Raw genomic sequence first — 14,464 nt, 5'->3', positions numbered from 1 at the left:
AACAGAGAGATCAAAACGGTCTTAAGCCTCACTACAAGAGGTTGCTGCAGGAAGGATTAGTGGAGCCTTTTATTCCGTCAGCTCTGTCACATGCAATACTGAAGGCTTTTATATACTGTGAATATTAACAGTTTGTTTAAAAGGCTAAGAAGTGTGACAAAGTAAAGGTTTTTAAGCTTACATCAGTCTGTTCCCAGATGTAGAGTACATTGATTGCTTCAAAATCATTTGAGTTCATAAGTAGGTGAATAGTAATGACCCATTATGATGACCCTGTCCGTTCCTATACAATCCAACCCTGTAACAGACTGGACCCTTGAGAAGTTTACACAGAGGTGATCATTTCTGATGTCAGCATTTGTAATCTGTAATTTTCCTTCTGTGGTGAACACCGGGGACTTAAAGACAGGATTTTTCTGTCTCAGTGGTGACTGTCATGTGCTGTTCATTGAGGCCAGACAGCCGATCATTTCAGTCCCCTGAGATCTGTCAGAAAATACATCTTACTGTAGCAAAAGGGGGATTTAATGTCACCAATGTGCGTCAGCATCCTAAATTACATGTCATTCTTCATGGCTTGAGGTGAACAGCAGAATGTTCATTAATAACACACCATCAGTCTGTGCCTCTCATGTTTTGCCACATTTGAGTCACAGAGCCAAGAATCACCTTTTTTTCAAAAAGTAAATCACTGACAGATTTTCAAACCAAAATTTTGTTAGCTATTAAAAAAAGAGTTTCCAAAGTCTCCTTAGCTGCAACACTATTTCCTGTCCAGGTATCTTAAAGACATGTTCTTGCTTGCTTACTATAACACAATAAGCATAAGACCCCATTGTTTTGTATAAAACAATATAAAAAAATGTGATGTAACAATCAACATAGACAAAGTGCTGATTGTAATTAAAGTTCTAAATCATGTTTCATATCATTCAGCACAGACTTCTGTCATTTCAGTCTACCTTTTTTGATCTGGAGGAAGAACGACTTAGGCATGAAAGGCACAAACTGGGCATATATATAAATATATACATATTCTTAAAGATGCAAATATTTCTCTTGCATATAAGGATGTTCAAGTTGGAAAGGTTTAAGAGACCAGACTGTACATTTAAAGAGGCACTATGTAGCTTTGGAGAAGAAATTCAAACTCCCAATTTTAATATTTACAATATTAATGAGCTAATAATTAAAACTCAGAAATATTTATTTTTTCCATAACTGAATAAAACAGCTCTTTGTCAGAGGAAAATAAGTACTGTTTGAAGCTAGAAAGGTGGCAGGGTCCGCCAAACATAAAGTAAAACAGGAAACAGGTTTATTTAGGTTGATTAGGCATAAAAAGGATTTTTCCCCAAAACTACATAGTGCACCTTTAATGCAGCCTGAAATTAGATTTGAGAGAGGGAACACAATTATTCCATCACGTTACAGATAAGCAGCCGATACAAGCCACAGTTTCATAATTAAAATGTACTGTTTCATCAGAAGGCAGTCAAACCACCTCAACATTAAAAAACACAAACAAAAACAAACAAGCAAACTGACATTTACAAAGATTGAAGACCAAGTGTTGGTGGAATTTCATGTTTTATTTTTAATGAACTAATGAAACATTTAATGTAGATAACACGTGATGTGTTTTCAAGTATCAAACATAATCTGAATGCTGTGTATCTGTACAAGGACCACTTTGAACGTTTGTCTCATCTACACTATATACAGTAAAAACAAAACGTCAGGAAAAGTCTGTCTAACTCTGCAATTCTACTGAATGAAATGAAAAGCCAATTTTAAGACTCTTTCCTGTCAAATACAAAGCAAAATTTGTTTCAGAATAGAACAACTGATAAAAAAAAGAATGCACAAAAATACACAGAAGAGGCATTAAAAAAAGGTAGGTACATTTATACATGCTGCTGTGCATGATGGCAAGTAATCTGGTTTTTCTTCCTGAGACCAATGTTTGGTCGGAAATACTGTTTCCTTTTGTACAAATTGTACATGTTCACAGGTAGTTAATAACCAATTAAGTGAATCTGAGGCTCGAAACAATGAATAATTGGGAAGAAGCTGCCACCTCCTGAAGTCGAACTAGTGATTTATCCATGTTTTGCTTGTTAATGAGTACAATTCAATACTTCTTATCGGAATTAATGGCCATTCAAAAAGGCATTTCAGTCAACTGAAACTACTGTACATGTTCAAAGTGCTTGTGAAAGTGAAAATGCATTTGTCAGTATAGTAAATTTTGCTTCACTATGTTACAACCGACAGCAGAACTAAACAACAAAAAACGAGACAATATTTAAGTTATAAATTAACGTTACAGACATAACACAATAAAAATGCTTAAAAAGGCAAGCCTGCAGGTCCGTCCTCTCCTCTCCTCTCACTCAGCCTCCCTATGGCTTTCATCCCTCCTCCACATCGGTGAAAATGTCACACAAGAAGTACTGAGACACGCTGGTGGGCTCGTCCTCCATCAAGCTGCTCTCCACATTGTCACTTTGCTGGGAAGCTGAAACCTATGATAAAGAAGAACAAAAGATAAGCTGTTATGGACTCGTGGATGTGGAAAACAGCCACCAAATGAATATGATTCATCCACCTTGTACCCTCCTCACCTCAGCTGCAGCCGGAGAGGTGCTAGGAGTCAGGTCTGAGTGTAATCGGCTGGGCTCAGAAGTCTGCCTAACATCCACCACTGCTTGCGTTAAGAGAGCGGAGTTAGTATTCTCTGGCAGCTGTGTTTGACTGGTTGTGGAGGCAACATCATGTGGCGTCGAGGCTACAGGTGCTAGTTTAGATCTTTTTCCTGCTGCGCGTGGAGTTTTGACCTGAGGCCTCTTGGAAGCGGCTTTGCCACTCAGAGGTTCGCTTGGGGGGGCAGTGCTGTCTTGGGGTTTTCTGTCAGTATGAGAAAATAGAAATTAACGTTTCATCACGTGATAGATATCAACAAGACATTTGGAGAAATCAATCTGATTTATTTCATTTTTCCCTCACCTATTCTGACTTCTAACACTTCTTGTCTGTGTAGTTTTTGCTCCTGTTCTGCTATCCTCAAGGTCCTTCCCACATGCCAGTGTATTCTTTTCAATATCTAGTTGGTCATCACCATCAAGGATTTTTGGCTGAACGGAAGGCCCAGGAAGCTCCGAGTCCTGGGTGGACTCTTCTTCCTTAGCAGGGAGTGTCTTGCTGGCTTGTTTCTGTCTTGGTGTCTTGGGTTTAACCTGCACTTTGGCTGGTTCGAAGAGAAACAGAGACACGATGAAAAATATGTCTTTAATTAGCTGAGAGTGCATTTGATGAGTAGATATTGATCTATTGAATACCTGTTCTTCCAGTACCCTTTAGTCTCTGTTTTGTTGGAGGAGGTTCAGTCTCATCATTATTCTCTTCACTGTCTGGTAATTTGGATGGCTGGACTCTGGCAGTACTCTCTGTTCCATGAACAAAACCAATACACATTTATCACTCCAAATACGACATTAATCATTAGTTTGAATAAATCACAGAAAAATGCATTCACTCTACCATTTGGATCCACTGGCTTCTCCAAACTTGAACTCTTCTGTGGAGGACAAAAAGAAAATGTGTGACAAATACTGACATTTTATCACACTGCAGCTCCAAGTGGCTCCTTAAAACTCCACTTACTGTATGTGCAGCATCATCTTTTACATTGAGTCCTGTCTCACTCTCCTTCGTGGACACAGTCACAGCGACATCAGACAGAGGCCTATTTCCAGCGACTGCCAAACTTTCTCCAGGAACACTGCAGGTGGGCGAGGACAGTTGTAGAATCAGACACCAGACAAAAGGAGCTCCACGCCTGCATGGCCAGCTGATAAGAGACAAGCACCAACCTCTGTGGCTGCACTGATGTATCTGTGACAGGAAGATAAGGGTCCAACACATCCCCCGACGAACAGACTGGGATCTCAGTCAAAGAGAGGATGAAAAAGGGTTCCTCTGGATCTGAAGGCATCTGCTGCGACAGCACTGAGAGTGAGAGTCAGAGAGGTTAGAGACAAAACCATGGTGTATACAATGTAAATAATTCAACTGATCAGACTTACTGTCTGGAAATATTGTGAGACTTGGCTGCGTTTGGGTCCCTCCTGTACCAGATGTTGATGCACCCTGGGGTTTGTGAGGAGAATCAGAGATACATTTGAGGATTAATCCTTACATGTGGTGAAGCTTTTCGACCAAGATAACACCACACTCTTGTGGACACAGAAGTTGTTCTCAGCCCTGTCAGAATAACTCAAGTACGCCTTCATCATCTTTACGTGAAATGTTCAAGTTTGCATTTGTATGACATCAACATAAATGGTCGTGTCACAATGTAAAACATTACTGCGCTCTGTTTTTAGCAGGTTGTTACATATCTGTTCAAGGACAATATTAACATGTGTTGAAACAGGAATTTCAACACAAAAAGACATTTATACTTATTTAGTTTAATGATCCTCTTGCACACATATAAATAATATCTTACCGGATTATAATTGTCAGGTATTTGTGTCAAACAGCCTGGAGAAGACCCAGCATCTTTTGGAGGGAAATTTTGGTTACTATCTTGTTCAATAGCTCCCTCTACTGGTTCCTGACTGTGAGGTTGGAGTTCAGACACAGGCTTGTGGGTGAGAGAAGCATCCACACCTTCTGAGCAGGTACCAGAATCTGTGAAGAAAGCATTAGTCAAGCTGGAAGGTACTGCAGGGCCATATATGGCAGTAATACTTAATATCCTAAAGCCTTCTTTAAAGTAAGTAAACTTTCATTTTAAAAAGGTGTCAAACCTGCTTCTAGTTGTTTTGCATTCTGGACTTGTTGGGGTCGTGGAGGTTGGCTCTTGCTTCCCAGGTTGGGTTTGGGTTTAACAAGGCGGCCTCTACGAGTCTGAGGAGCTTTTCCTGAGGACTTAGAAGAGCTGGCTGGCTTTGACTCATTATCATCAGTGCTTTAAGGGGAAAACACACTAAATTAGAACAGAAACTAATAATTCTTTGATAATTAACTCGTTAAATAAGACATTACAACAATATTTACATTTATTTTCATCTTACCTCTGGGCATCTTTTTTATTTCCGGTCATTTCAGGATATTGATGGACTGCGTGTTGACTCCGTGCCTCAGACTCCTTCTCTGAATCTGGCTGCTGAGTGCTTTCTTCCGGACCTGGTATGGACTGTGTATTAGCAGGTTTAATTTCTGCCTCTGTAGAACGATTTTCTGAAGACTGAACATCTGAAATTGCAGTTGGACCATCTGTTGGTTGGGTATTGGTCTCTGTAGCCCCAAGTGTTATATCCTGTTTGCTGTCCAATTGACAAGCAGGTCCACTCACCACCTTGTCCGGTGGGGATTCCTTTTCAATTGTGGATTGTTCACTGCTCTTATTGCCAAGAACTGAGTCTGTCAACACAGCGCAGGAAGATGTTGCCATCATGATACCATCAGAGGACGTACCTTTAACATTTGTGCCATGTACTGACTTCTCTGACTCTGCAGGTCCTGATTTTGTTGAGCTGAGAAGTTCTGAGGAACAATGTGCTGATGTCAAGTGCTTGCTGTCCTTCTCTGTGACTTCGTCAATTACCACAGGCTGTTGTTCTGAGGTTACCACCGAAATTTTCATTTGATGCGGTTCGGAGGGTTTACTATCTTTTGCATGTGTAGTTCTGGTTCTTTTAATTTGGCTTGGTCTTTCAGGAGGGGTGGTACTGCAAGTTGGCTGTGCTCCTGTATCTACTATTGTGTTATCAGAGGATTCAGATGTTGAAGTTGGGCCGGAGGGTTTCTCATCTGGCTGCATGTGTACGACAGGGTCCTTTGTGGTTTGAGGTTTCGAACGCACAGCTCTTGATGTCTGTGGCAAGTTGGGTTTGGGTTTGACTCTCTGAAATCGACTCTTTCTGGCCTGGTCAGTCGATGTGTCTTCACTCTTTTCTTTTTCACTAGCAGGTAACTCTTTTACAGGTGTAACGCAAAGATCAGGATGGTCGCTGCTGTCTTGGACAGGTGCTGACTCGATGTTTGGTTCATGCCTAACGTGTGATTCAAGGATTGCAGAGTTTAATGGCAGTAGATTACTGCAACTAGTCTCGCTTTTACCAACCTGAGACATCAGTTTTTCTTCTGTGGGCTCAGATGTTGGCTTTGTGTGTCTGGTGTCCTGTGCCCTACTGGGTTCCAACTGGGCTTCAGAGTCCTGGTTATCTGAGGCTCTCTGATCTGTTGTTGCAGAGACCGATTCTACCTGAGCAACATCTGTCTTTTTCTCATCAGTAGCAGACGGTGCCTCTGTGGGTGTAAGAGATGTTGGGTCTGCTTCAACATTTGCTACTGTTTTTTCATGTAATTCGGGCGATGGAGTTGGGTTGGAGACTTTTTCTACAGTGTCTTTTGTGGTTTGAGGTTTAGAGTGTAAAGTTGTCGATGTCTGTGATAGGTTGGGTTTGGGTTTGAATCTCTGGAATCGACTCTTCCTGGCCTGGTAAGTCGATGCGTCTTCATTCCCTTCTTTCTGACTGGCAGGTAGATCTTTTACAGGTGTAAGACATGGGGCAGGATGGTCGCTGCTCTCTGAAGGAGGAGCAGTGCTCTTACTTGGTTTTTCAGGAGAGGTGGTACATGTTGGTTCTGCCTCAACCTCTATTGTTTTTTCATGGAATTCGGGGCTTGGAGTTGGGTTGGAGTCTTTCTTTACTGTGTCTTTTGTGGTTTGAGGCTTAGAATGTACAGTTCTTGAGGTCTTTGCGAGGTTGGGTTTGGGTTTGACTCTCTGGAATCGACTCTTCTTGGTCTGGCAAGCAGATGCGTCTTCACTCTCCTCTTTCTGACTAACAGGTGAATCTTCTACAGGTGTGACACATGGAGCAGGATGGGCATTACTCTGTTGGACTGGAACTGAATCTGTGCTTATCCCTTGTGATTCAGGGACTGTGTCAGATGTCACCAGATTACTGATACTGTTCTTTGCTGCACCTGATTTTTCTTGACCAGCAGACTTCTCCTGACTGCCTGATGGCTCTTCTGTAAGTTTGACTTCAATACAGGAGATTTCATCCAATTTTTGACCGGAGTCTGCTATTTTAGGAGTTTCTTCAGTAGCTGATAGAGTCTCAGTGGTTTGAGAGACACTGGGAGCAACTATGTGGCTCTCTTCATCTATCCTCCCTGTATTTGTTTCTGGTTGGGATTTTGACTTTGCAGTCCTTGAGGCTTGGCCAAGGTTAGGTTTTGGTTTCACCTTGGACAAGCGTCCTATTCTAGTTTGTGGAGAATTTTTCTTTGACTTCTCTGGACTTGGCTCTATTTGAGGGGTAGGGTCCAGATCAGAACCAGTCCTCTGATCACTGCTTTCAGAAATGGGCATGTCACCACTATCTGTTGTGCTGTTTTGTAGCTCTTCAAGGGCAACAGTTTCTGATGATTCTGTGACTTCTTGACCAGAAGTTGCAGCCATAAGAGAAGTGGCACTGTTTTCCTCTTGTGCAGCAGGCTGTGATGCAACCTCTTCTTCTAGGTTTTGGATGGTGTCATCCACACTTACTGACATCTCTGCATTAAAAGACAATGGCACATTTTAAATTTAGTGTAATTTAATCTAAAACAAATACAATCGACTTCCAAAATAAGGAATGTTGTGGGTTCTGTGTCTCTTACCTGTTGTGTGATCTTGTATGGCTGTTAGATTCTGTGCTGACTGAGAGAGGTGAGCCATGTTGCCGATGGTCAGCAGAGTCTGAGCAGCCTCATTGTAGCTCTCGTCCTCAGACACTAAAACAAAAAAAGACCCCCAAAACTCAATACTATGAATCTATATATATCCAAATATAATGTTTTCCAGTGGGAGATACTCAGAATAACCCTTCAACATACCTTCTGTGTGTTCTGAAGAAAGAAAATCTATAACATCCTGCAAGGGAACCAAAGATATTGTCAGTCCCCTTCCCTTAGACACAGGGAGGTTGCCACGTGTTCATCCAGCTCAATATCAAGACTGCTTGCATCATTGTTCAAACTTGGAACTTCTTTCTTTTCCTCAGTTAAAGTGTACAAAAACTACACATGGAAATTATGCTATGTCACAATATGACTGTGTGATCCAACCTCAAACTAAATGCATGGACTAAAATGAAAAGGAGGGGACACTGGAAGAAAATTAGGTCGCATTTTATCAATGTTGGTCCTGCTGTAGATAAAGGTATGCAGATAGATCTCATCAGATTTTTCAAAGTTAAATCTCAGAAATGATATTAAAGTGAGAGGTGTTACTGGGGATAATTACTCAATTTCACTGGTACTACATTTTAGGCATGGGAAACTTACAACCAGCAGGTCCAATTGATGTTCACACGGTTCAGCTGTGCCTGTCTCATTTTGTGCCAGCTCGAAAGAGGAATCAGGGCACAAAGCATCTTGGGAGATGCCCAACACATCAGGCATATTGGCCAAGATATCAAGCTATGTATGGGATGGGGGGGAAGTCAGAGTGAAGGGGTTGAATTATGGAATGTAAAACCATGCACAAAAAAAAGCAATGAAAACAAAAACAACAAAATGTTTTCATGTCAAAATAAAATTAATGAATGGCATGTATCTGTTCAAGACATGATGGGAAATGGGTTTTCATACCTCCTCCATAGTCTCTTCCACTTCTGCAATCACAGGTTGTGGGGAACGCAGGCTGGCAGGCACAAACGCAATGGAAATGCTGTCCTTACTACATGAAGGTTGCTGCTCCTCCTCCACCTCGTTTTCCTCCCACTGCTGTTCATTCTCCTCATCACTGGATTCTGACTGAGAAGCCCTGAGGGTGACTAGTTTGGGCTTTTTAGACTCTTGGGTTAATTGTGGCTTTGATGATCTTCCCCTCTTGGCCGTGCATTTGGGTTTAGGCTTGGCAGCAGAAGCAGTGGACCCAGCTGGTGAGGCAGGAGTGGTTTCAGATGTAGAGGAGTGTGGTTCATCTTTGGCTGGGTAAGTCAAGGGCTTGGTGGGTTTGGGCACTCTCCCATATCTACAAAACACAAACACACACTGATGAACAACTTCTATCGTACAATATCGAGGATAAAACCTTTTCTGTGGGAATTGGGAATGTTTCTACAATGTTAAAATGGGAGTCATAAAATATGTGAAAACACGATATATTGTACCTGGTAGGTCGTGGAGGTTGAACAGAAGCATCCTCTTCTTCAGAGGAAATGTCATCATCGGCTGACTTCCTTTTATTGGCTTGCCTTATAGGTGATGCATCTTTATTTACCTAAAAGGGTAGCATAACTTTAAGTAAAGCAAAGTATGAGTATGTAGAAAGATCTGATGAGGCTCTGAAACTGAAATAATAACCTGCTCTTTGTCGCTCGCACTCTCATCCCCTTTATCTGATGCATCTTTGGCCTTCGTGGAGGGTGCTGGAGACTTTTTACCCCACTTCCGACCCAAAGGCAGCAGTGGTTTTGGGGCTCTGCCTCGTGAGAGTTTAGCTGGCTTGATTGCGGTGTCCTTAGCTTCATTCTCAGTCTTTTCAGACCTGAATATTAGGACCAAACAGAATTTTAAAGCCTGAAGAGACTGAAGATCCATTAAACATACTTCTTTTTTTTTTATTTTACAATAATTCAGCACAAAAGACAACAAAAATATCTATCTTGACACAGTATCAGTGACAGAGTGACTGTCAAGTTTTTGTTCCCACATCCCTACCCTCCCCGTATATCCCAAAGAAAAAGAAAAAGAAAAACAAAACATACTTTTATCTAAAACAATTTTTTTAAGTTTCATTACATGTCTGAAATTTTGCGATCCTCAGGAAGTGCTGCCTCAGTTTCTTCAGGTATGCAGGCTTCGTCTGAGAATATTAAATAAAACAAAATTAAGCTGCACGCAACACACAGAGAATCTGTGATGACTCCGAAGACATAAAAATCATTAAATAAGTGAATGATCCTGTACCTTGATCACTGCTTTTTTCACCCTTTTTGTTTTTCTTGTCATCTGGCTCCTCAGTCGAGCCCTCCTCTTTAGTCTTTCGTTTGCGTTTCTTCTTGGGCTTAGAAACGGGGGTTCCTCCCTCATTCTCTTTCTCTCCCTCTTCCTCCAAATCAGGCATTTCATTCTCCTCTTCCTCATCTTCCTCCTCCACATCACTCAGCTTCCTTGCTGCTTTTGTGCCTGTAGAGGATATTAGAACACACAAGGATTGCTGAATAAAGCAAGTTATGAGACAATAATACACAACTCACTGAGTATTAGACATGATAAAAAGCCTGCAGAGACAGTTACCCTTTGCCTTTTTCTTATTTTTCTTCGGAGGGTTCTTCTCAGCGAGTGACTTGAGTTTTTTCCTGTTTTTCTGAACTTCCAGAATCTTCTCTAGCAGCTTAGAAAAATACTCTATGTCCAGTTTGCGCCTCTCTCCTACAAAACAATCGCCAGTAAATGCTGCATCAAAATCCATCCAATGTTATATTCAACCAACTAAAAACACTGTGCAACTGAATACTTACTGAATGCTTTGTCAATCCTCCAAGCATTCTCTCGCTCTTCTTTTTTGAATTTGTTCTGAAAGTTTAAATCAATGCCAAGTAACACAAACATTTTATTGAGTTTTCAGCGAGGCAGTCTGTTGCTTCTTTCTATTATTTTCAATATATGTGTGTATATCTGTAGTCAACACCAACCTTTATCTCTGATCGAGCTCTGTGAGGAAACAGCTGACAAATCATGGAGAAGTCTGTCCCCACCATGCTAATTGCCAGGAAGAACATGTCTGTCTCTGATGGAAAACATCAAACAATCATGACATGAAAAAACAACATTAACAAGGAATCCAAGCAAGATGGTTGCTATTCAGGTATTATAATATCAGACCAACCCTCATTGGACCAGGGTTTCGAATAGGTCCCTTTCCTGAAGCTTGAGTAAGTTGTAGTGGAGCCACGCTCAAAGATAGGGTCACGATCCTGAATTGTGTTTGGTCCTTTGGCTCGCTGGACCTCCACTGTCAAACTGAAACACAGATTAAGAGGATGTATTAAGGCAACACATTGTTTCCATAATCTTCAATATCATAATAATGTAGCAATGTTTCTATTAAAAGAAGGAAAATCACATCTCTGGAGGATGTTATAGATGCATTTAAAGACACTGTTATAGCCTATAGGAGTGCACTGACCTCTCTTCATCAATGATCAGAGAGCCATCCTCGGCCACTTTCACCTGAGGGACCATGAGTGCGTCATCCTGCTCTTCCTCTGCTGCCGCTTCCTCTGCTGCTGCCTCTGCCTCCTCCTCTTCCTCCTCCTCCCTTGGGCTTGCAATTTTAGGGGGGGCTTCAGGCTCCTGCGCTTTCTCTGGTATCCTGCAGGGATTACATTGTAAACATCAGGCAGAACAAACAGGGATGACGTACTGTGGCTAATGATAGAGATATTGCTTAGAAATGTAGTACACTATCCAAATTATTCCATTGTTTAGACTCGCTTGTAAACACATCAAATCATTTTCAATGCTCTGAAAGTAGGGATACAAATAAGGACAAGAGTTTAATGGATAAACTTACTCTTCTCGTTCTGGAGAAGGTGGGACCACAGTCTCATTTTCTGGAGCTTCTAAACTAGATCTAGAAAAATTACATATTAAAGTCAGTTCCACAAAACAACCTTCTTGTCAAATAAGTTGCAGGACAAATCAATAAAAACCTTATCTTTAGAGGTAAAGATTAAATGTTACACAAGCTTGACAAAGAGGTGTTGCAGAGGAGACACTTACGACATGGGGTTAGACATCGGTAGATAACGGATAAGGTCTCTCATGGTCATTTTGGCAGGATCTAAAGAATATTCCTTTGGACGTGCCTTAGCTTTCTTGATTTTCTGCAACATCAAATGATAACACCCTTTAAATGTAATGATTGAGATAGAACCAAAGACTGGGGAGAAGTAATCCAGCTAAATAAAACTACTTGTTCTGTAAACTTACCTTTTCTTTGTGCATCTCCTGTCTGAGCAACTCTCTGAGCTTTCGGGCCTTTGCGAGCCTCTGCAAGTCTGAAGGGTCATTCAGGAGTCTACTCAAGGTGTACGCTGGCGGTGACAGTGAAAGCCCACTCTTGGATGACACTAGAGTCTTGGCTTCCTCTGATATCTCAATAGATTCTCTGTCTGGTAGCGAGGGGGGGACTTTATCCGTTAATCTGGAAGGAACTTCTTTAACTTGACCGCCTGACGTGCTTTCTAATTGTTTGCTGCTCTCTGATGGTAGATGGGTTTGTTCTCCGGACTCCTCAGCCAGAGGAACAGCTGAAGGTCCTGAACTGTCAGAAGGGATAAGGGTGGGTTTAGGTTGCACTTTAAGCTGCTTGCTCTCCTCTGAAAGCCTTCGTCGCCTTGGAGACTGGAGTCCTTGAGGGGCTGCTGTAGTCGCACTGGTAGTTGTTGGCTTGTCGAGGTCTGAGCCAGAGATTTCGACGGGAGTTGCAGAGACTGCTTTGACAGGGGCCTTTGCAGTCCGGGCAAGGGTGGAAGGGCGGCCAGGGGCCACTTTAGGCTTGATAGAAAAACGCTTCCTTCTCTGGACTGCTGCTGAGGAGCTGGAACCTTCCCCATTTTGGTCATCCCTAAACAGTTGTAAGAACAGTTGTTATACATAACAAAAGTAGTGGTAAAATACATTTTAGAGGTCATTTAATGATCACCACTCACCCTGGGGCTGTGGGTTTTTCTGACGGGGTCACAACAGACTTGTTATCGGTCACAGCAGTACCAGCGCTGCTCTCACTGACATCTTTGGGGGTCTCACCGGCCTCCTGGTTTACTGAAGGGGCTTCCTGAGGTGTTGCTGTTGTTCTCCCTGCCGTACCAACGTTGGGCCGAATACTGAATCTTGACCGCCGAAACATTTTGACCTGAAAACACACGGGAAGTCAAAGCTGCATCACCTACACCCTTTTCATAGAACAACTGGAACATTTGGACAGATTTTACTGTGCCAACAATTCAATTGATCACCTTCTATTTAAGAGATTTGTACACATAAATAAAGGCTTTTGAATGAAATATCAGCATTTGCACGAACTGAATATTTCTGCCAATATGACAGGACGATAAGACGGTGCTTTAATTATGTGAACATGATGCGAACGGATGAGTATTTTTCTTGTCTTGCCCGGTAAACGTGTACACTTTGAAAAGTATGATAATACTTCTACACTTTTAGTTGTAATGGACAATTTTATTCTATTTATTTGTTACTTCTTCCGCCACTGTAACATGTAATATGTTAAATTGTAATTTGATGATGCCCATTTTATTAAAACTGCAAAAAACTGTTCAAATACTGTGATAAAACATAACAGGGTGTTTTGACATGAGTATTGCCTGATGTTACTCACTGAAACTCAGACTGCAGACATTGTTATTGTCATGTTGACTGTAACTGTAGGACCAAAACATCCTTTACAGACAGGGTTTCACTCTGCAAGTGTAACGTTAACCACAGCACTATCGAAATACAACAACAATCCTTAAAAGCACGACTTATTGCTGTTCAACTAGCAAGACTACATTCCTCTTTATAACTTGCTGCTGTCCAAAGCTCAGCTATTCGTTAAACTGACAGGACTAGTGACGTTGACAGCTGAGAAGCCGTTAAGTCTGACTGCATTGTTAAAGAAAGAAACTCACGAGAAAATAACCACAGGTCTGACGAGCTAACACCTTATTCAAACGAAAAATGTGTCAATAAAGTAGAAAACAAGTCGAAAAGTGCTCAAAGCTGGGTTTAAACTCGCATGTCAACACTCGCATTATGCGAGACTGGACTCTCGGACCGCCATATTCTTAATATTCAGCAGCAAAGACAGCTACATTTACTATTTTATTACGTCTGCGTGTCTTATTTAACTGGTAGCAACGTACCTGTTCAGGTAAATGTCGTTTGCTGGAAGAAATAAGCTTTCATTTATCGACGACGGGTGGGAAGCGAGTAGCGGACCCCATGCACACACTAATCCGCCATGTTTTTTAATGACGCGTTCTTTGCGTGAGAGAAAGGGGTTATGGGAAATGTAGTTGGGTGGCTGCAAGTAGCTGGATGAGGCAAGATCACACTGTCTACAGGTAAGAATCACCTTCTCTCTCAGGGATTGAAGACAGGAAACATATTGTCTGTACTACTCAGTGGGGGAGGAACTATTCAGGTGTTTATTTTAAGTAAAAGTAACAATAAATATATCGAAAAATACTCAGAATTGTAGTTGTAGGCCTACAGGAGTAGCAATTAGCAGCAAGAAAATGTGCTTTAGAAAATAAAGAATATTTTTTATTATCAGAATTATGTAACATATAAGCAGCATTTTGATTTTTCTTCAGTTGGTGGAGCTAATTTTGATTATTTAATATACCAGAAGTTATTCTTATTGATAAAAATCGATCAC

General features: G+C 41.4%; 1 protein-coding gene across 2 annotated transcripts; it reads right to left on the bottom strand.

Annotated features, from left to right (window-relative positions):
- Window positions 1–1,579: 1,579 nt before the first annotated feature.
- LOC311275383 (uncharacterized protein) lies at window positions 1,580–14,042 on the bottom strand. Of its 2 annotated transcripts, XM_084383903.1 has the most exons (29): window positions 13,947–14,042; window positions 12,732–12,934; window positions 12,010–12,646; window positions 11,800–11,903; window positions 11,591–11,650; window positions 11,204–11,389; window positions 10,904–11,037; window positions 10,710–10,804; window positions 10,536–10,590; window positions 10,312–10,446; window positions 9,982–10,200; window positions 9,814–9,877; window positions 9,376–9,559; window positions 9,183–9,292; window positions 8,659–9,043; window positions 8,353–8,487; window positions 7,903–7,939; window positions 7,687–7,800; window positions 5,085–7,581; window positions 4,818–4,978; window positions 4,514–4,698; window positions 4,089–4,152; window positions 3,876–4,011; window positions 3,667–3,784; window positions 3,544–3,580; window positions 3,342–3,449; window positions 3,010–3,250; window positions 2,628–2,910; window positions 1,580–2,528 (listed from the first exon to the last, which is right to left on the bottom strand). In XM_084383903.1, exons 2-29 carry the CDS (start codon window positions 12,926–12,928, stop codon window positions 2,415–2,417), a joined length of 6,795 nt encoding a protein of 2,264 aa, XP_084240029.1. In that variant the 5' UTR covers window positions 12,929–12,934; window positions 13,947–14,042; the 3' UTR covers window positions 1,580–2,414. The 2 variants fall into 2 exon arrangements, with proteins under 2 accessions (XP_084240029.1, XP_084240030.1); XM_084383904.1 differs by lacking the exon at window positions 8,353–8,487.
- Window positions 14,043–14,464: the final 422 nt, after the last annotated feature.

The sequence above is a fragment of the Pagrus pagrus genome (assembly GCF_965226575.1).
Source record: "Pagrus pagrus genome assembly, chromosome: 19".
In the NCBI taxonomy this organism is placed as follows: Eukaryota; Metazoa; Chordata; class Actinopteri; order Spariformes; family Sparidae; genus Pagrus; species Pagrus pagrus.
The sequence above is the reverse complement of the archived record's forward strand: the minus strand, read 5'-3'. Positions and strand labels throughout refer to the sequence as shown.